General features: G+C 37.3%; 1 protein-coding gene across 1 annotated transcript in view; it reads left to right on the forward strand.

The window, feature by feature from the left end:
* The window catches only part of MFS10 (major facilitator superfamily transporter 10), a 98,790-nt gene that overhangs the window by 44,335 nt on the left and 32,184 nt on the right, over nucleotides 1-22,271 (forward strand). The window contains exon 5 of the mRNA XM_083136892.1: nucleotides 888-1,114. Coding sequence (XP_082993018.1) covers nucleotides 888-1,114 — 227 coding nt within the window. The remainder of the gene's footprint in view (nucleotides 1-887; nucleotides 1,115-22,271) is intronic.

The following is a 22,271-nucleotide window of genomic DNA, read 5'->3' on the forward strand; positions in this document are numbered from 1 at the left end:
GTCTTGTTTTGAAGCTCTTTACATCCGTTTTTAAAGCCTGTTATCACTGTAATCTCATAATCTGAAACTGAATTTATACATTCAGCCTAGTAGGGATCTGTGTTGAATGTGGCAACACCCCACATGCTGTCGCTATTGAACTCACAGTGACAGCCTGCATATTCTACTGTTCAACACTTAAGGTTTTCTAAAATGTTGCTTGCTTTTTTTTTTTTTTTTTTTTTTCCAAAAATTGAAGTATGGGCATTACATGTGCTCAAAGAGTAGTCTTTTATTACGCTTCCCTGCATATTTGGTGTATCAAGCATCCATAGGGCTGACACGAAGTGATTTCCCGAAATTTTTCCCATAAACTGTCAACAGTGATTTATTTATACATTGTTATTATTTTTACCCCCAAGAAGTATCATCCTATTTTCAACACTACTTTTCATGGTTAATGAACATTTTTCATTCATTTGGGCATTGTGGTGGCCACAGCAGCATGCCAAATATATTTTTTTTGTAATTTTTTTATTTTCTTCATCTTTTTCTTCTTTCTTTAATTTTTATTATTGGGAGGTACAATATATAAATTTCACCTCCAAAATACCTGTAATTCCAAAAGTAAATAAAACCGATTTCATCTGTACGACAATTAGTTCTCAGGCTATGATTTTGTTTTTATACATTGCAACAAGTTTGAAAAGTCCCATCCTTGGAGGCAAGGCTCTCATGTGCTAAAGGTTAATAATCCTAATATATTTGTTTTCTAGATGCTACCTTGTCTTTAACTAAAAGTTATTCTTTAAGGTCCACATACATATGATTTTTATAGATGCCTTTTAATTTATTATTCTTCAATTATGAAATAGTTTTGTACAAACAAATAATCCACAATTTTTCAGGAGCAAATTTTGGTACTGTTGTGTCCTTACCAATCACTGGAAAATTGTGTGAATTGACATTATTTGGAGGATGGCCACTGGCTTTTTATATCTTTGGTGGCTTAGGCATAATTTGGTTCATTGGTTGGGTGTTTTTGGTGTATGACTGTCCTGACAAACATCCAAGAATATCAGTCGAAGAAAAACTCTATATTCAACATTCTCTTGGTAAAAGAGATACATACAAAGTAAGTTTATGAAGCTGTATTTTAATTTTCACATTAATGGTATTTTGAAATGTTGGAACTCACAATTTGATTTCGGTGACACTGTGATTTTTCTATGTAATCTATTATTTTATTTGTTGAATAGCAAGGAAGGTTTCCTACATTGATAACATGAATGCAAGTGAAATTCCAATTTATGGGAGAAATTGAAAGATTTAAAATAAAAATAAAAAATAATTAAAAGAAATTCAAGAAAATAATAATGTGTGTAACTATGGACTATAGTATTGATGACCGTTCCTTATATTTTGGACTTGCAGAACTCCTTTCAAGAGCTATGTAGTCACATGGTTGCCACATGCATGCATATTCATTTTTTGTTGTTTGTACTTACCTGTATTTTTCAAATTGTGTTGGTTAATACAATTAACATATCCAAAGCGTGATTGTATTTTTGAATTCTAAGTAGTTCATATTACAGTCTAAATTTAATTTTTCCCATTAAAAATTGGAACTTTAAATATTGTTTTCTCAGAATATCAATTTTTCACATACTCATTTTTGGTGTGAAGGTGACACTAATTTCAGTGGGTACCTACGTAGGTACTACCATTAATGGCAGCTGTATTGAAGGCATTTTAAGGCATTTTAGCATATTAAACATGAAGTTCTCGATATTTCACGTGGTTTCAAGAAGGTGCAAGTGGCAAAAGCTGATGAGGTGAGACAATAAGTGCTATGTGGAGCACAATTTTGGAACCACTGGTATGGTAGGAGCACAAAGAAAAGAACTGCACAGAAATGTGTGCCCTGTGCATTGTACTCATGCCTGGAATGGGGATAGAGTGGAGCAGACTTACCCGTGGCCCTAACCGAATGGATGGAGGGGAAGATACACGAAGGCTTCTGGTCAAACGATTGTTTTGTTTGTGTTCGCTCTATGTAGACTATATTTATTAAATTTAAGGAGATTGTCAGAAATAGTATTACAATGACCTAAATATTACTTTTAATGTGTTTTTTATTCTTATTTCAGTATTTTGTTTTGTATAAGCGATAAAGTTCTGGTGAATTAGAATGAAATGCAACAGAAAGAATAAAAATCACTTTAAAAGCAATATTCAATTTAATTTAATCCATTATCTCATCCTCCTCCGTGGCCGTGCTGTCTAGGGTGTGGAGTCCAAAACTCCAACTGCAGGACAGCCTGGGTTCAGTCTCTGGGTTCTCGACCTGTGTATAGGACTGGTGGCAAGCCACCATCGTAAGGAAATTTGGGAGCTATGAGTGAGTTGCATAGTCCGGTCACGGATATTTCCTATAATGACTGAGGGTTCGAAGTGCTGACCCCATGTCACCCCATTACCGGTTAAAGATCTCCACACCTCTAGGTAGGATTGTGGGAGGGAGACTGGTAGTCGGGAGATAGGCCAAGGCCTTACAGGCTGTAGAGCCAGGGGTTATTATTATTTTGTTCTGAAATTTAAGTAGAACATTCATAACAATGGGAACTTGGTTTCAGAATTTTTTATATTTGTGTTTCTTTTTCAAGTTACAGAAAGATTCCTCAACGTAACATAATAAAGAAAAAAGTAGTAAAGTGCTCCCCTGTGCTTTGCACCATGCCATAAAGGTGTATAGGGGGTGTGGGATTAGGGGCCCACACTTTCTCTATCTCGGCCGATGGGGGGGGGGGGTGATGTGATCAGCACCATGCCCCTGACTGCCTTTACCTCCCAGAGTTTCCTCCAGGTACCCACTTTATACAACGCTGGGTGATCACCGGAGCCGCTTGAACAGGTTTAAAAGGTCCCGGTTCTCCCCCGCGAGGGATCGAACCCAGGTCTCTTGCATGGTAGTCAGATGCCCTAACAACTGAGCTACCGTGACTTCTTAACATAATTAAGTATCTTCAATTATTTTCAGCAAGAGCACCCTTCTGTACCCTGATGATCATGTTGACATATATGATATCTATTTCTTGAAGATATTATCACACGACTGAGAATTTGTATTGACTAATACATACATACATACATACATGTGCATACATAGCCATTAAAATGTCAAAAGTATGCAGTAATGTAACAGATTGTTTACAGAACGTTCCGGGAAGAAAGAAGCAAAAGGAATCGAAACACCCCTTTTTGAAATAATAGACTGAGTCCGGTACACAAAGGGAAGTAAGCGCTCGTGGATTTGCGCGCGGAGACGTTGAAGCAGTTGGCGCGGAGAAGTTACAGCAGTTGGCGCGGAGATTTTGACTGGAAGGTTGTCGCGCAGTTTAGTGCTCTGTCTGTTAAGTTTTGCATACCTCCGGGGACATTTTCTTCTGGCTAAGTGGTAAAGTAGTCTGTTCATTCGGAAGACCACGCTAGTCCGCCGTTGTTTGCAGAGGCACAAGAAACGTTAAATCGGCATTAAGGCTCTCCGGAAAAGAGATCGTACGGAAGTGAACTCACTCTGCAGCAGTTAGCAGATTTTCAGTCAGTGACGCCGAGGTTGCAGGGAAGAAATTTCTCCGGCGACAAGACACCAAGGATCGTCGGAAAAGGAAGACGGAACAACGAGGATTTTAGTGAAGTGATCCCCAGTGTCGAGAGCTCTCGTGTTTTAACCCCCACAAGCTTGATCTTCTGATGAAAAAATCCCACTAAAGTTTGAAAAGCGCTAATTCTTTCTAAAGGCCGGCCATGTAATCGTGAGTAAAAAGGTTAAATTTGTTAATTTTTATAAATATATGTGAGAGTGATTTTTTCTTATTTCTTTTACCAAGATAATCTAAAGTACTGGTGTCAACTCTTGTATTGGGTTTTCTCATGTAAACCAAGAACCACCAGCGAATCAGTGTGAACCTTTAATTATTTTTTCTTTTTGTGAAGTTTTTACTTAGTTTTCATCTGTAATAAAAGAAAGTAAAGGTAATTGGTTATTCTTTCCTTCAAACATTGAAATCTATAATAATACTTGAAATCAGTTTATCTCAACCGAACTGTAGTTAAAAAGCATAGCTAAGTCTAATACTAATAGCAATAACGATAAAATCACGTTTTATCGTTATATGGTGCCCGAAACTCCCGGGAGTTGCCTTAGATTATCTTGGTGAAAGAAAAAATAAAAGGGGTAACAGGCATTGTGTTGCGACGTTGTCGGCAATGTTTATGTAAACATTTATCGTTGTGTTGTAACTTTGGTCAGCGTGTGTCGGCAACATGGTTCGCACAAAAGGAAAGACTCCGTCTGAAAAGGACTTCGCACCCGAAGTGGGGTGGGAGGAAATATTGGATTGTTGTGGAAGACTGTTGAAAGTAGATGGAGCGATAGAATGTTTGGGTTGTAAACAATGGCTGCATAAAGACTGTATAGGAATGAGTGAGGAAGAGTATAAAGAACACGAAACTGACATTGGTAAAGACTTTTTATGTGAACGATGCAAGAATCGAGTTGAGAAAGAACCTGCCGTTGGAGTAAAAATAACGGAAAAAGAACAGGGTGTTTCGAAAGAAACCGACGAATTTGGTTGTCAAGTTGACGTTGGTCGGGGAAAGGAAAATGATGTCTTGAATTCAATTTTGTCATTTATGGAACAGAGTAGGCTAGCGCAGGAGAACTTATGCCTAAAATGGGAAGAAAATAAGGAACAAGATAGGCTGAAATGGGAAGAAAATAAGGAACAAGATAGGCTGAAATGGGAAGAAAATAAGGAACAAGATAGGCTGAAATGGGAAGAAAATAAGGAACAGGATAGATTAAAATGGGAGAGATTATACGAGAAAATGGAACAAGATAGGTTAGAACGGAGACAGAAAGAGGAAAAAGATAGGCTCGTGCAGGAAGACTTATACAGAAAATTGGAGCAGAAACAGGAACAGAATAAATTGGAACTCAAGGAAATAATAAATGCTTCCATGCAAAAAATAAATGACAAGATGGAGGAAAGACTAAACGTTTTGGAGGTGCAAGTCACGAGGATAGAAAAAATGGAGGACGTTATGGAGATAAATAAAGTATCATGTCAGACAGGAATGGAAAAGTTGAAATATGATTTAAATATCATTCAAGGGAACGTTGAAAGTTTGGGAGTTGGTGTGGTTCAGGAACGGAGTGTTAATAAAAGCAAGTTCAAGGAAACTGATGTTGAAATACAGGTTATAAAAAATAGGGTCGACGTATTAGAGCATGATTTTGTCAGATTCAAGGAAACTGAGGATTCTAGAAAGTGTTGTGACCTTAAGCCGTTTGAAGATTTTGTTCAGAATGAAGTAAAGACTGATGATGGAGAGAAAGTAAAGAGAGATGGTGTGACTATTCTTAGCAGGCAGGAAGTAGGGATTAAGTACAGTGAAGTGTCGAAGTTAACCAAGTTTACAGGAGAGACAGACGAAATGTTACCCACTGAATTTCTTCAGCATGTGGAAGACAGCTTGAATCTGATGGCCCTGAGCAAGCATCAGTACCTGAATGTGATACCTTTTGTGTTGGTAAAGACTGCTAAAATGTGGTATATAGAAAATAAGCAAAAGTTTACGAACTATGAAGTATTTAAGAAGGAATTTTTGGATGCTTTTGAGTCAGAAAATGTTAAGTCTGCCCGTTTAGCTCAAGTTCTAACACAGAAATTTGTGCCAGGTCAGGGAAGAAGTGTAGAAGAGTTCTATTGGGACAAGGCGAGGCAACTGAAGCTGCTAGAACCTGCCTTATCGGAAGAAAAGTGTGTCAGCCTAATAGCAAACTTACTCCCTTTTAGGCTTCGTGAAATGTTGTTAACCGTTAAAAGTAAAACCTTGTCTTCAGTTGCTGATCTGATAAGGAGTCATGAATTATTGTGGATGGAACAGAAGAATCGAGATTCTTCTAGAGGCCAGAAAAATGAGAGAAACGTTGGAGGTAGAGAGGAGCGACGATATAATGTTGGTAATGTCGGTGTTACTCCTACATCACCGAGAAAGGATAACTATAGACAGACATCAAGGGAAAGTTTCGAGAATCATGATGAAGGGAGGAACGATTCAAGATTCTATCGTCGGAATTTGCAGTTTGGAAGAGGAGGAAACCAAAATTTGAAGAGAAATGAAAGATCTGATGTATCTCCGTGGGATGAGCGAAGAAGAAGCAACTATTCACCTCGTTTTGAGAGAAAAATCTGGCAGAGTGAAAATTATGAAAGTTCTAGTCTGCCTCCTAGGAGGAATAGAAGCGAAGATGAGATCGTCGCCGCCGAAGTACATAACCAGGAGGATCCAAAAAACGAGTTACCGTTCCGCCACTAAAGAGTGGGCGGACCGAAAACCAAGATGTAAATATTAAAATGAATTTCAAAGATATTATTGAACCTGCAAGAAAGGATGAAGAACGAATAGAAGACGAACTTGAACAGTTAAACTCGGAGGAAAAAGATTTGGGAAATTTTTCAAAATGTGAAATAAACAGCGATATTTATCTGAAGACACAAAAGGATGAAATAATTAGTACTCTTGAACGAATAAGCAACAGAAGTCAGTATGTAGAGAAGAAAAATGAAAGTGCGAGTGAGGCACGAGAATCAAAAATAGGGTCGAAGGTGAACCGTAAAAATGTTTTTGATGCTGATAAAAAGCATACTGATGTTGAAATAAATGCAGACTTACAGAATTCTGTGGCTAGTCTCAAGAGTTATGTGCTGTTAGGAGATAGTTTGTTAAAACGATTAGCGTCATATTGTAGAAGGCAATTTCCTGAATTAAACTGTATAGAAAGCGGCTGGGAAGAATTGTGTGTTAGTGGAAGTAGAGTCTCTGAGCTTGTTCATGCTTTGAAAGAAAAAGAAAGAAAGGAAGGTGCAAGTTGTAAATGGGAAAACGTTCTAGTTCTTGTAGGGACCAATGATGTCATGAGATTCACTGAAAAGGAGCATTTTGAGGAAATGTATTCCTACTTAGTGTCGTATTTGAAAGAAAGAAGTAATGAGATTATTTTGTGTACTGTTCCACCTATTCCGGCTGTGGCTCATATTTCGGAATATGGTCATTGGAAAAAATTGTTGTATTTTAATAGAGTAATAAAAAATCAAGAGTGTGATCATGTGAAGGTTGTGGATCTAGAAAAGATGTTTTATATGGAGAATGGAGAGATAGATTTAAGCAAATATGAACGTTACCTACTAAAGAGAGAAGGGAGACGTGAAGACTTAGTTCACTGGAATGAAATGGCTATGAAGGAATTTTTGACTCTCTTAGAATTGCAACCTGTATATATTTGTGAAGTAGATGTAAGGGAGTATGAAAATCTGGAAGTTGAAAACTTGAAATGTAATAATGAAATTTTGAACAGTGTGGAAAAGAGAAAATTAATTAAACATTCTATTTGCGTAGAAGTGGAAATGAATGGTAAAGCTGTAAACTGTTTACTGGATTCCGGCTCTCAGGTATCGCTAATTTCTGCTAATACATGGAAAAATATTACTTCTGACGTGACTAGGCCTTCTCTAGAAAAGGTAGATAATATTATGTTAATAGATTATAGTGGAAAAAACAAAACAAGAGTGATGGGGAAAACAGTAATACCGACTGTTCTGGCAAATGCTAGTTTGCTCATGGAATTTATTGTTGTTAGAGATTTGAATGTGTCTGCCATTCTGGGTAGCGATTTTTTATTTACCGTTGAAGCTACTCTTAATTTTCAAGAGAAAGAAATGTTATTTCAAACTAATGGTGGAAAAGTGGTTGTCGGATTTTTGCCAAGATGTGATTATGAAGAGAAGGGTAGAACTATGTCCGATTTGGTGACCGTAGCAGGTTTAGAAACTGGCGACGTTAGAGACGCGAGTATCGAAGACCTAAGAGCTCGCATGGAAATGTCTACTGCTCTGACGGTGGCGCAAAAAGAAGAAATGTTGAATAGAACTTCTCTTTTGTTAGATGTATTTTCGGATCGGCCTGGGACTTGCAATAAATTCACTTATAATATTAAACTGATTGATAATGAACCAGCTGTGGGAAAGTATTACCCTGTTCCGTTTGCTTTGAGAGAGGAAGTTAGAAAACAAATAGGTCAGTGGCAAGAAGATGATATTGTTGAGTTGGGACATTCTGCTTACCTCAACCCTTTGTTAGTGGTACCCAAGCCGCGTTCTGACGAGAAAAGGATAGTTGTGGATTTTCGTACTACTAACGCTAAAATTAGACTGGAGCATAATAGAGTGAAAAGTTTAGAAGAAATATTGGCGAGCTTTCATGGCAAGAGGTATTTTACATCGCTTGATTTATGTGCAGGGTATTTTCAAATACCGTTAACAGAAGAAAGTAGAGACTGTACAGCCTTCATTTTTGATGGTAAAATGTATAAATTTAAGAAGCTGCCTTTTGGAATTTCGACTGGAGTATCGGCGTTTACTAGTGCAATGAATCATGTTTTGGGCAATGTATCTGATTTTTGTATTGTGTATGTTGATGATATTTTAATTTTTGATTCAGACTTTGATGATCATGTAAATCACGTGTGTTTGATTTTAAAACGCATAAGGGACGCTGGAATGACAGTGAAATTGAAGAAAACAGAGTTTGGAAAATCTGAAGTTATGTTTTTGGGACATATTATCTCTGCAGAAGGAATAAAAGTTAACCCCGATAAAGTCAGGAGTATAGTGGAGTTACCGATCCCCCGTAGCAGAAAGGAAGTACAGAGGATATTAGGAAGCTTCGTGTGGGTCAAAAGGTTCGTACCTAATTATTCGGAAGTAATAGCTCCACTTTCGGAACTTTTACAGAAAAATAAAAAATGGACTTGGGGAGAAAAGGAGCAGTCTAGCTTCGATGAAATGAAAACTCTTATAGCGCAGGAAACTCTTTTGTACCATCCAGATTTTTCACAGACGTTTTACATCAGCTGTGACGCTTCTACTATGGCCATAGGTGGATATTTGTTCCAGCTTGAAAATGGTGAACGGAGAATTATACACTATGCTAGTAGGAAACTAAATCAGGCTGAGAGAAAGTATACGATTACAGAATTAGAGTGTCTAGCTATACTATTCTGCATTAAAAAGTTTGAAGTATATGTCGTGGGCATGGAATTTGTTGTTTTGAGCGATCACAAAGCACTTCAGTGGCTGACTGCGGCCAAACATTGGAACCCTCGGCTATGTAGATGGTCGCTGGAATTGAGTAAATTTAATTTTCGAATTGAATACATAAAGGGCTCAGAAAATCCTCTAGCTGACCTGTTGTCTCGTTTTCAGCCTGAAGTTGAAAAGGAGAAATTGTTTGTTAATGTAGTGGGAAATATTTCTTTATCAGATTTAAATCTGAAAATAGAAGATTTAGTAATAGCACAAAGAAAAGATGAAGAAATGAGGAAAATAATTGATGCTTTAGAAACTGACGAAAATGTAGAAAATGTTAATAGAAAAGGACCGCTACTAAAATATTATCAACTTGAGTCTGGAGTGTTGATGATTAGAGACTTTCACTTTGAACAAGTGTGGAAAATATGTTTGCCTCGAAATTTGATTGGCAATGTGTTATTCGTTTATCACGATCAATCAGGACATTTTGGATTGAAGAAAACGTTTGATCGAATTTTGAAGACTTTTAGTTGGAGGAGAATGAGGCAAGACATCAAAGACTGGATTAATGACTGTGAGATTTGTGCCAGGAGTAAAGCTGACAAGCACCCTCCGAAGTCTAATTTGAGGCAACATCGCATAGAGAGAATGAGAGAACAAGTGTTCGTGGATTTGCAAGGACCTTTACCTAGAGGTTCCCGGAGAGAAAATTTTCTTCTAACGGTGTTGGATGGTTTTTCAAGATATTTAGTAGCATATGCTATAACAGCTGCAACAACTGAGAAAGTGCTGGAAGAACTTGTAAATAACTATTTTGTGCACCTAGGGATACCTAAGAGAATCATCTGTGATCGAGGACCTTGTTTTATTAGTAAAAAATTTAAGGAGAAAATGAACAGTTTTGGAGTAGAGGTTTATTACTGTAATAGCTACCATCCGCAGACTAATCTCGTGGAGAGAATCCATCAAGAAATTAATAGATTGATGCGACTTCTTTGCAATGAAGCTCACGAAGATTGGCCTAAACAGGTGGCGAAAGTTGTAAATTTACTAAATTATTCTATCAATGACACTTTAGGGGAAGCGCCAGTTACAATTCATCTTAATGAGCAAATAGATAACCCACTGAAAGTTGCTTTAAAATTAGAAGAGATTCCAGAAGAATGGGAGAAACGGCTGATAATGGTGGAAGCTAGGACCAGAACAATTAGGGAAAAGGATATGAAGAAGAAAGCAAATGAAGAGAAAGGTAGAAGGGAAATTCAAGAAGGGGACCTAGTGTTCCTGAAGGCTAGAAATCAGAGTTCTTTATTAAATAAAGTTATAGCAAAATATTGTTTACTTTATAAGGGTCCTTATTGGTGTAAAAAGCAAATTAATGCTGGAAGTTTTGATTTACTTGATTGTTGCTCTGGAGAGGTACTTGAATCACAACATGTGGAAAATTTAAAATTATGGAATTGTAGTAATTGTAAAAGAGAAATGTATGTAAGTCAGTTGAAACAATTTGAAAACCTGCAAGACAATATGTAAATGATTTGAAGTTACTTGTAGTATATTGATAAATTACGTAGTAAAGATTCGAAGTTGATTTTATGTAATGTATGAAGGTATATATGTAATGAAAAGAAATTGAGTAATATGTTTATTATGCTTCAATGTTTACAAATTGTAATTGTGTATATTTTCTTGAGATTATTCTTACTATGTGATTGTAACAAACGATTGAACAGAATTAATATGTGAAATTGAAAGAAAATCTATATGTGTTTACTATGTTATAAGATATTTTGAAATTGTAACCTGAATTATTTTTTTTTTCTCTTAAAAAAATGTATGTACGAAATCTGGTCAAATATTTAAGGAGATAAAAAGACTTGGAAAGACATTAGCTCTCCTTGATCAGTCCATCTAATGTCTCTTCGGGGAGGGGGCATCTGTAACAGATTGTTTACAGAACGTTCCGGGAAGAAAGAAGCAAAAGGAATCGAAACACCCCTTTTTGAAATAATAGACTGAGTCCGGTACACAAAGGGAAGTAAGCGCTCGTGGATTTGCGCGCGGAGACGTTGAAGCAGTTGGCGCGGAGAAGTTACAGCAGTTGGCGCGGAGATTTTGACTGGAAGGTTGTCGCGCAGTTTAGTGCTCTGTCTGTTAAGTTTTGCATACCTCCGGGGACATTTTCTTCTGGCTAAGTGGTAAAGTAGTCTGTTCATTCGGAAGACCACGCTAGTCCGCCGTTGTTTGCAGAGGCACAAGAAACGTTAAATCGGCATTAAGGCTCTCCGGAAAAGAGATCGTACGGAAGTGAACTCACTCTGCAGCAGTTAGCAGATTTTCAGTCAGTGACGCCGAGGTTGCAGGGAAGAAATTTCTCCGGCGACAAGACACCAAGGATCGTCGGAAAAGGAAGACGGAACAACGAGGATTTTAGTGAAGTGATCCCCAGTGTCGAGAGCTCTCGTGTTTTAACCCCCACAAGCTTGATCTTCTGATGAAAAAATCCCACTAAAGTTTGAAAAGCGCTAATTCTTTCTAAAGGCCGGCCATGTAATCGTGAGTAAAAAGGTTAAATTTGTTAATTTTTATAAATATATGTGAGAGTGATTTTTTCTTATTTCTTTTACCAAGATAATCTAAAGTACTGGTGTCAACTCTTGTATTGGGTTTTCTCATGTAAACCAAGAACCACCAGCGAATCAGTGTGAACCTTTAATTATTTTTTCTTTTTGTGAAGTTTTTACTTAGTTTTCATCTGTAATAAAAGAAAGTAAAGGTAATTGGTTATTCTTTCCTTCAAACATTGAAATCTATAATAATACTTGAAATCAGTTTATCTCAACCGAACTGTAGTTAAAAAGCATAGCTAAGTCTAATACTAATAGCAATAACGATAAAAATGGGAAGAAAATAAGGAACAAGATAGGCTGAAATGGGAAGAAAATAAGGAACAGGATAGATTAAAATGGGAGAGATTATACGAGAAAATGGAACAAGATAGGTTAGAACGGAGACAGAAAGAGGAAAAAGATAGGCTCGTGCAGGAAGACTTATACAGAAAATTGGAGCAGAAACAGGAACAGAATAAATTGGAACTCAAGGAAATAATAAATGCTTCCATGCAAAAAATAAATGACAAGATGGAGGAAAGACTAAACGTTTTGGAGGTGCAAGTCACGAGGATAGAAAAAATGGAGGACGTTATGGAGATAAATAAAGTATCATGTCAGACAGGAATGGAAAAGTTGAAATATGATTTAAATATCATTCAAGGGAACGTTGAAAGTTTGGGAGTTGGTGTGGTTCAGGAACGGAGTGTTAATAAAAGCAAGTTCAAGGAAACTGATGTTGAAATACAGGTTATAAAAAATAGGGTCGACGTATTAGAGCATGATTTTGTCAGATTCAAGGAAACTGAGGATTCTAGAAAGTGTTGTGACCTTAAGCCGTTTGAAGATTTTGTTCAGAATGAAGTAAAGACTGATGATGGAGAGAAAGTAAAGAGAGATGGTGTGACTATTCTTAGCAGGCAGGAAGTAGGGATTAAGTACAGTGAAGTGTCGAAGTTAACCAAGTTTACAGGAGAGACAGACGAAATGTTACCCACTGAATTTCTTCAGCATGTGGAAGACAGCTTGAATCTGATGGCCCTGAGCAAGCATCAGTACCTGAATGTGATACCTTTTGTGTTGGTAAAGACTGCTAAAATGTGGTATATAGAAAATAAGCAAAAGTTTACGAACTATGAAGTATTTAAGAAGGAATTTTTGGATGCTTTTGAGTCAGAAAATGTTAAGTCTGCCCGTTTAGCTCAAGTTCTAACACAGAAATTTGTGCCAGGTCAGGGAAGAAGTGTAGAAGAGTTCTATTGGGACAAGGCGAGGCAACTGAAGCTGCTAGAACCTGCCTTATCGGAAGAAAAGTGTGTCAGCCTAATAGCAAACTTACTCCCTTTTAGGCTTCGTGAAATGTTGTTAACCGTTAAAAGTAAAACCTTGTCTTCAGTTGCTGATCTGATAAGGAGTCATGAATTATTGTGGATGGAACAGAAGAATCGAGATTCTTCTAGAGGCCAGAAAAATGAGAGAAACGTTGGAGGTAGAGAGGAGCGACGATATAATGTTGGTAATGTCGGTGTTACTCCTACATCACCGAGAAAGGATAACTATAGACAGACATCAAGGGAAAGTTTCGAGAATCATGATGAAGGGAGGAACGATTCAAGATTCTATCGTCGGAATTTGCAGTTTGGAAGAGGAGGAAACCAAAATTTGAAGAGAAATGAAAGATCTGATGTATCTCCGTGGGATGAGCGAAGAAGAAGCAACTATTCACCTCGTTTTGAGAGAAAAATCTGGCAGAGTGAAAATTATGAAAGTTCTAGTCTGCCTCCTAGGAGGAATAGAAGCGAAGATGAGATCGTCGCCGCCGAAGTACATAACCAGGAGGATCCAAAAAACGAGTTACCGTTCCGCCACTAAAGAGTGGGCGGACCGAAAACCAAGATGTAAATATTAAAATGAATTTCAAAGATATTATTGAACCTGCAAGAAAGGATGAAGAACGAATAGAAGACGAACTTGAACAGTTAAACTCGGAGGAAAAAGATTTGGGAAATTTTTCAAAATGTGAAATAAACAGCGATATTTATCTGAAGACACAAAAGGATGAAATAATTAGTACTCTTGAACGAATAAGCAACAGAAGTCAGTATGTAGAGAAGAAAAATGAAAGTGCGAGTGAGGCACGAGAATCAAAAATAGGGTCGAAGGTGAACCGTAAAAATGTTTTTGATGCTGATAAAAAGCATACTGATGTTGAAATAAATGCAGACTTACAGAATTCTGTGGCTAGTCTCAAGAGTTATGTGCTGTTAGGAGATAGTTTGTTAAAACGATTAGCGTCATATTGTAGAAGGCAATTTCCTGAATTAAACTGTATAGAAAGCGGCTGGGAAGAATTGTGTGTTAGTGGAAGTAGAGTCTCTGAGCTTGTTCATGCTTTGAAAGAAAAAGAAAGAAAGGAAGGTGCAAGTTGTAAATGGGAAAACGTTCTAGTTCTTGTAGGGACCAATGATGTCATGAGATTCACTGAAAAGGAGCATTTTGAGGAAATGTATTCCTACTTAGTGTCGTATTTGAAAGAAAGAAGTAATGAGATTATTTTGTGTACTGTTCCACCTATTCCGGCTGTGGCTCATATTTCGGAATATGGTCATTGGAAAAAATTGTTGTATTTTAATAGAGTAATAAAAAATCAAGAGTGTGATCATGTGAAGGTTGTGGATCTAGAAAAGATGTTTTATATGGAGAATGGAGAGATAGATTTAAGCAAATATGAACGTTACCTACTAAAGAGAGAAGGGAGACGTGAAGACTTAGTTCACTGGAATGAAATGGCTATGAAGGAATTTTTGACTCTCTTAGAATTGCAACCTGTATATATTTGTGAAGTAGATGTAAGGGAGTATGAAAATCTGGAAGTTGAAAACTTGAAATGTAATAATGAAATTTTGAACAGTGTGGAAAAGAGAAAATTAATTAAACATTCTATTTGCGTAGAAGTGGAAATGAATGGTAAAGCTGTAAACTGTTTACTGGATTCCGGCTCTCAGGTATCGCTAATTTCTGCTAATACATGGAAAAATATTACTTCTGACGTGACTAGGCCTTCTCTAGAAAAGGTAGATAATATTATGTTAATAGATTATAGTGGAAAAAACAAAACAAGAGTGATGGGGAAAACAGTAATACCGACTGTTCTGGCAAATGCTAGTTTGCTCATGGAATTTATTGTTGTTAGAGATTTGAATGTGTCTGCCATTCTGGGTAGCGATTTTTTATTTACCGTTGAAGCTACTCTTAATTTTCAAGAGAAAGAAATGTTATTTCAAACTAATGGTGGAAAAGTGGTTGTCGGATTTTTGCCAAGATGTGATTATGAAGAGAAGGGTAGAACTATGTCCGATTTGGTGACCGTAGCAGGTTTAGAAACTGGCGACGTTAGAGACGCGAGTATCGAAGACCTAAGAGCTCGCATGGAAATGTCTACTGCTCTGACGGTGGCGCAAAAAGAAGAAATGTTGAATAGAACTTCTCTTTTGTTAGATGTATTTTCGGATCGGCCTGGGACTTGCAATAAATTCACTTATAATATTAAACTGATTGATAATGAACCAGCTGTGGGAAAGTATTACCCTGTTCCGTTTGCTTTGAGAGAGGAAGTTAGAAAACAAATAGGTCAGTGGCAAGAAGATGATATTGTTGAGTTGGGACATTCTGCTTACCTCAACCCTTTGTTAGTGGTACCCAAGCCGCGTTCTGACGAGAAAAGGATAGTTGTGGATTTTCGTACTACTAACGCTAAAATTAGACTGGAGCATAATAGAGTGAAAAGTTTAGAAGAAATATTGGCGAGCTTTCATGGCAAGAGGTATTTTACATCGCTTGATTTATGTGCAGGGTATTTTCAAATACCGTTAACAGAAGAAAGTAGAGACTGTACAGCCTTCATTTTTGATGGTAAAATGTATAAATTTAAGAAGCTGCCTTTTGGAATTTCGACTGGAGTATCGGCGTTTACTAGTGCAATGAATCATGTTTTGGGCAATGTATCTGATTTTTGTATTGTGTATGTTGATGATATTTTAATTTTTGATTCAGACTTTGATGATCATGTAAATCACGTGTGTTTGATTTTAAAACGCATAAGGGACGCTGGAATGACAGTGAAATTGAAGAAAACAGAGTTTGGAAAATCTGAAGTTATGTTTTTGGGACATATTATCTCTGCAGAAGGAATAAAAGTTAACCCCGATAAAGTCAGGAGTATAGTGGAGTTACCGATCCCCCGTAGCAGAAAGGAAGTACAGAGGATATTAGGAAGCTTCGTGTGGGTCAAAAGGTTCGTACCTAATTATTCGGAAGTAATAGCTCCACTTTCGGAACTTTTACAGAAAAATAAAAAATGGACTTGGGGAGAAAAGGAGCAGTCTAGCTTCGATGAAATGAAAACTCTTATAGCGCAGGAAACTCTTTTGTACCATCCAGATTTTTCACAGACGTTTTACATCAGCTGTGACGCTTCTACTATGGCCATAGGTGGATATTTGTTCCAGCTTGAAAATGGTGAACGGAGAATTATACACTATGCTAGTAGGAAACTAAATCAGGCTGAGAGAAAGTATACGATTACAGAATTAGTGTCTAGCTATACTATTCTGCATTAAAAAGTTTGAAGTATATGTCGTGGGCATGGAATTTGTTGTTTTGAGCGATCACAAAGCACTTCAGTGGCTGACTGCGGCCAAACATTGGAACCCTCGGCTATGTAGATGGTCGCTGGAATTGAGTAAATTTAATTTTCGAATTGAATACATAAAGGGCTCAGAAAATCCTCTAGCTGACCTGTTGTCTCGTTTTCAGCCTGAAGTTGAAAAGGAGAAATTGTTTGTTAATGTAGTGGGAAATATTTCTTTATCAGATTTAAATCTGAAAATAGAAGATTTAGTAATAGCACAAAGAAAAGATGAAGAAATGAGGAAAATAATTGATGCTTTAGAAACTGACGAAAATGTAGAAAATGTTAAGAGAAAAGGACCGCTACTAAAATATTATCAACTTGAGTCTGGAGTGTTGATGATTAGAGACTTTCACTTTGAACAAGTGTGGAAAATATGTTTGCCTCGAAATTTGATTGGCAATGTGTTATTCGTTTATCACGATCAATCAGGACATTTTGGATTGAAGAAAACGTTTGATCGAATTTTGAAGACTTTTAGTTGGAGGAGAATGAGGCAAGACATCAAAGACTGGATTAATGACTGTGAGATTTGTGCCAGGAGTAAAGCTGACAAGCACCCTCCGAAGTCTAATTTGAGGCAACATCGCATAGAGAAAATGAGAGAACAAGTGTTCGTGGATTTGCAAGGACCTTTACCTAGAGGTTCCCGGAGAGAAAATTTTCTTCTAACGGTGTTGGATGGTTTTTCAAGATATTTAGTAGCATATGCTATAACAGCTGCAACAACTGAGAAAGTGCTGGAAGAACTTGTAAATAACTATTTTGTGCACCTAGGGATACCTAAGAGAATCATCTGTGATCGAGGACCTTGTTTTATTAGTAAAAAATTTAAGGAGAAAATGAACAGTTTTGGAGTAGAGGTTTATTACTGTAATAGCTACCATCCGCAGACTAATCTCGTGGAGAGAATCCATCAAGAAATTAATAGATTGATGCGACTTCTTTGCAATGAAGCTCACGAAGATTGGCCTAAACAGGTGGCGAAAGTTGTAAATTTACTAAATTATTCTATCAATGACACTTTAGGGGAAGCGCCAGTTACAATTCATCTTAATGAGCAAATAGATAACCCACTGAAAGTTGCTTTAAAATTAGAAGAGATTCCAGAAGAATGGGAGAAACGGCTGATAATGGTGGAAGCTAGGACCAGAACAATTAGGGAAAAGGATATGAAGAAGAAAGCAAATGAAGAGAAAGGTAGAAGGGAAATTCAAGAAGGGGACCTAGTGTTCCTGAAGGCTAGAAATCAGAGTTCTTTATTAAATAAAGTTATAGCAAAATATTGTTTACTTTATAAGGGTCCTTATTGGTGTAAAAAGCAAATTAATGCTGGAAGTTTTGATTTACTTGATTGTTGCTCTGGAGAGGTACTTGAATCACAACATGTGGAAAATTTAAAATTATGGAATTGTAGTAATTGTAAGAGAGAAATGTATGTAAGTCAGTTGAAACAATTTGAAAACCTGCAAGACAATATGTAAATGATTTGAAGTTACTTGTAGTATATTGATAAATTACGTAGTAAAGATTCGAAGTTGATTTTATGTAATGTATGAAGGTATATATGTAATGAAAAGAAATTGAGTAATATGTTTATTATGCTTCAATGTTTACAAATTGTAATTGTGTATATTTTCTTGAGATTATTCTTACTATGTGATTGTAAGAAACGATTGAACAGAATTAATATGTGAAATTGAAAGAAAATCTATATGTGTTTACTATGTTATAAGATATTTTGAAATTGTAACCTGAATTATTTTTTTTTCTCTTAAAAAAATGTATGTACGAAGTCTGGTCAAATATTTAAGGAGATAAAAAGACTTGGAAAGACATTAGCTCTCCTTGATCAGTCCATCTAATGTCTCTTCGGGGAGGGGGCATCTGTAACAGATTGTTTACAGAACGTTCCGGGAAGAAAGAAGCAAAAGGAATCGAAACACCCCTTTTTGAAATAATAGACTGAGTCCGGTACACAAAGGGAAGTAAGCGCTCGTGGATTTGCGCGCGGAGACGTTGAAGGAGTTGGCGCGGAGAAGTTACAGGAGTTGGCGCGGAGATTTTGACTGGAAGGTTGTCGCGCAGTTTAGTGCTCTGTCTGTTAAGTTTTGCATACCTCCGGGGACATTTTCTTCTGGCTAAGTGGTAAAGTAGTCTGTTCATTCGGAAGACCACGCTAGTCCGCCGTTGTTTGCAGAGGCACAAGAAACGTTAAATCGGCATTAAGGCTCTCCGGAAAAGAGATCGTACGGAAGTGAACTCACTCTGCAGCAGTTAGCAGATTTTCAGTCAGTGACGCCGAGGTTGCAGGGAAGAAATTTCTCCGGCGACAAGACACCAAGGATCGTCGGAAAAGGAAGACGGAACAACGAGGATTTTAGTGAAGTGATCCCCAGTGTCGAGAGCTCTCGTGTTTTAACCCCCACAAGCTTGATCTTCTGATGAAAAAATCCCACTAAAGTTTGAAAAGCGCTAATTCTTTCTAAAGGCCGGCCATGTAATCGTGAGTAAAAAGGTTAAATTTGTTAATTTTTATAAATATATGTGAGAGTGATTTTTTCTTATTTCTTTTACCAAGATAATCTAAAGTACTGGTGTCAACTCTTGTATTGGGTTTTCTCATGTAAACCAAGAACCACCAGCGAATCAGTGTGAACCTTTAATTATTTTTTCTTTTTGTGAAGTTTTTACTTAGTTTTCATCTGTAATAAAAGAAAGTAAAGGTAATTGGTTATTCTTTCCTTCAAACATTGAAATCTATAATAATACTTGAAATCAGTTTATCTCAACCGAACTGTAGTTAAAAAGCATAGCTAAGTCTAATACTAATAGCAATAACGATAAAATCACGTTTTATCGTTATATTCTGTAACAGATTGTTTACAGAACGTTCCGGGAAGAAAGAAGCAAAAGGAATCGAAACACCCCTTTTTGAAATAATAGACTGAGTCCGGTACACAAAGGGAAGTAAGCGCTCGTGGATTTGCGCGCGGAGACGTTGAAGGAGTTGGCGCGGAGAAGTTACAGGAGTTGGCGCGGAGATTTTGACTGGAAGGTTGTCGCGCAGTTTAGTGCTCTGTCTGTTAAGTTTTGCATACCTCCGGGGACATTTTCTTCTGGCTAAGTGGTAAAGTAGTCTGTTCATTCGGAAGACCACGCTAGTCCGCCGTTGTTTGCAGAGGCACAAGAAACGTTAAATCGGCATTAAGGCTCTCCGGAAAAGAGATCGTACGGAAGTGAACTCACTCTGCAGCAGTTAGCAGATTTTCAGTCAGTGACGCCGAGGTTGCAGGGAAGAAATTTCTCCGGCGACAAGACACCAAGGATCGTCGGAAAAGGAAGACGGAACAACGAGGATTTTAGTGAAGTGATCCCCAGTGTCGAGAGCTCTCGTGTTTTAACCCCCACAAGCTTGATCTTCTGATGAAAAAATCCCACTAAAGTTTGAAAAGCGCTAATTCTTTCTAAAGGCCGGCCATGTAATCGTGAGTAAAAAGGTTAAATTTGTTAATTTTTATAAATATATGTGAGAGTGATTTTTTCTTATTTCTTTTACCAAGATAATCTAAAGTACTGGTGTCAACTCTTGTATTGGGTTTTCTCATGTAAACCAAGAACCACCAGCGAATCAGTGTGAACCTTTAATTATTTTTTCTTTTTGTGAAGTTTTTACTTAGTTTTCATCTGTAATAAAAGAAAGTAAAGGTAATTGGTTATTCTTTCCTTCAAACATTGAAATCTATAATAATACTTGAAATCAGTTTATCTCAACCGAACTGTAGTTAAAAAGCATAGCTAAGTCTAATACTAATAGCAATAACGATAAAATCACGTTTTATCGTTATATGGTGCCGAAACCCGGGAGTTGCCTTAGATTATCTTGGTGAAAGAAAAAATAAAAGGGGTAACAGGCATTGTGTTGTGACGTTGTCGGCAATGTTTATGTAAACATTTATCGTTGTGTTGTAACTTTGGTCAGCGTGTGTCGGCAACATGGTTCGCACAAAAGGAAAGACTCCGTCTGAAAAGGACTTCGCACCCGAAGTGGGGTGGGAGGAAATATTGGATTGTTGTGGAAGACTGTTGAAAGTAGATGGAGCGATAGAATGTTTGGGTTGTAAACAATGGCTGCATAAAGACTGTATAGGAATGAGTGAGGAAGAGTATAAAGAACACGAAACTGACATTGGTAAAGACTTTTTATGTGAACGATGCAAGAATCGAGTTGAGAAAGAACCTGCCGTTGGAGTAAAAATAACGGAAAAAGAACAGGGTGTTTCGAAAGAAACCGACGAATTTGGTTGTCAAGTTGACGTTGGTCGGGGAAAGGAAAATGATGTCTTGAATTCAATTTTGTCATTTATGGAACAGAGTAGGCTAGCGCAGGAGAACTTATGCCTAAAATGGGAAGAAAATAAGGAACAAGATAGGCTGAAATGGGAAGAAAATAAGGAACAAGATAGGCTGAAATGGGAAGAAAATAAGGAACAAGATAGGCTGAAATGGGAAGAAAATAAGGAACAGGATAGATTAAAATGGGAGAGATTATACGAGAAAATGGAACAAGATAGGTTAGAACGGAGACAGAAAGAGGAAAAAGATAGGCTCGTGCAGGAAGACTTATACAGAAAATTGGAGCAGAAACAGGAACAGAATAAATTGGAACTCAAGGAAATAATAAATGCTTCCATGCAAAAAATAAATGACAAGATGGAGGAAAGACTAAACGTTTTGGAGGTGCAAGTCACGAGGATAGAAAAAATGGAGGACGTTATGGAGATAAATAAAGTATCATGTCAGACAGGAATGGAAAAGTTGAAATATGATTTAAATATCATTCAAGGGAACGTTGAAAGTTTGGGAGTTGGTGTGGTTCAGGAACGGAGTGTTAATAAAAGCAAGTTCAAGGAAACTGATGTTGAAATACAGGTTATAAAAAATAGGGTCGACGTATTAGAGCATGATTTTGTCAGATTCAAGGAAACTGAGGATTCTAGAAAGTGTTGTGACCTTAAGCCGTTTGAAGATTTTGTTCAGAATGAAGTAAAGACTGATGATGGAGAGAAAGTAAAGAGAGATGGTGTGACTATTCTTAGCAGGCAGGAAGTAGGGATTAAGTACAGTGAAGTGTCGAAGTTAACCAAGTTTACAGGAGAGACAGACGAAATGTTACCCACTGAATTTCTTCAGCATGTGGAAGACAGCTTGAATCTGATGGCCCTGAGCAAGCATCAGTACCTGAATGTGATACCTTTTGTGTTGGTAAAGACTGCTAAAATGTGGTATATAGAAAATAAGCAAAAGTTTACGAACTATGAAGTATTTAAGAAGGAATTTTTGGATGCTTTTGAGTCAGAAAATGTTAAGTCTGCCCGTTTAGCTCAAGTTCTAACACAGAAATTTGTGCCAGGTCAGGGAAGAAGTGTAGAAGAGTTCTATTGGGACAAGGCGAGGCAACTGAAGCTGCTAGAACCTGCCTTATCGGAAGAAAAGTGTGTCAGCCTAATAGCAAACTTACTCCCTTTTAGGCTTCGTGAAATGTTGTTAACCGTTAAAAGTAAAACCTTGTCTTCAGTTGCTGATCTGATAAGGAGTCATGAATTATTGTGGATGGAACAGAAGAATCGAGATTCTTCTAGAGGCCAGAAAAATGAGAGAAACGTTGGAGGTAGAGAGGAGCGACGATATAATGTTGGTAATGTCGGTGTTACTCCTACATCACCGAGAAAGGATAACTATAGACAGACATCAAGGGAAAGTTTCGAGAATCATGATGAAGGGAGGAACGATTCAAGATTCTATCGTCGGAATTTGCAGTTTGGAAGAGGAGGAAGA

This window comes from Lepisma saccharinum, chromosome 15, assembly GCF_977018435.1.
Source record: "Lepisma saccharinum chromosome 15, izLepSacc3.1, whole genome shotgun sequence".
In the NCBI taxonomy this organism is placed as follows: Eukaryota; Metazoa; Arthropoda; class Insecta; order Zygentoma; family Lepismatidae; genus Lepisma; species Lepisma saccharinum.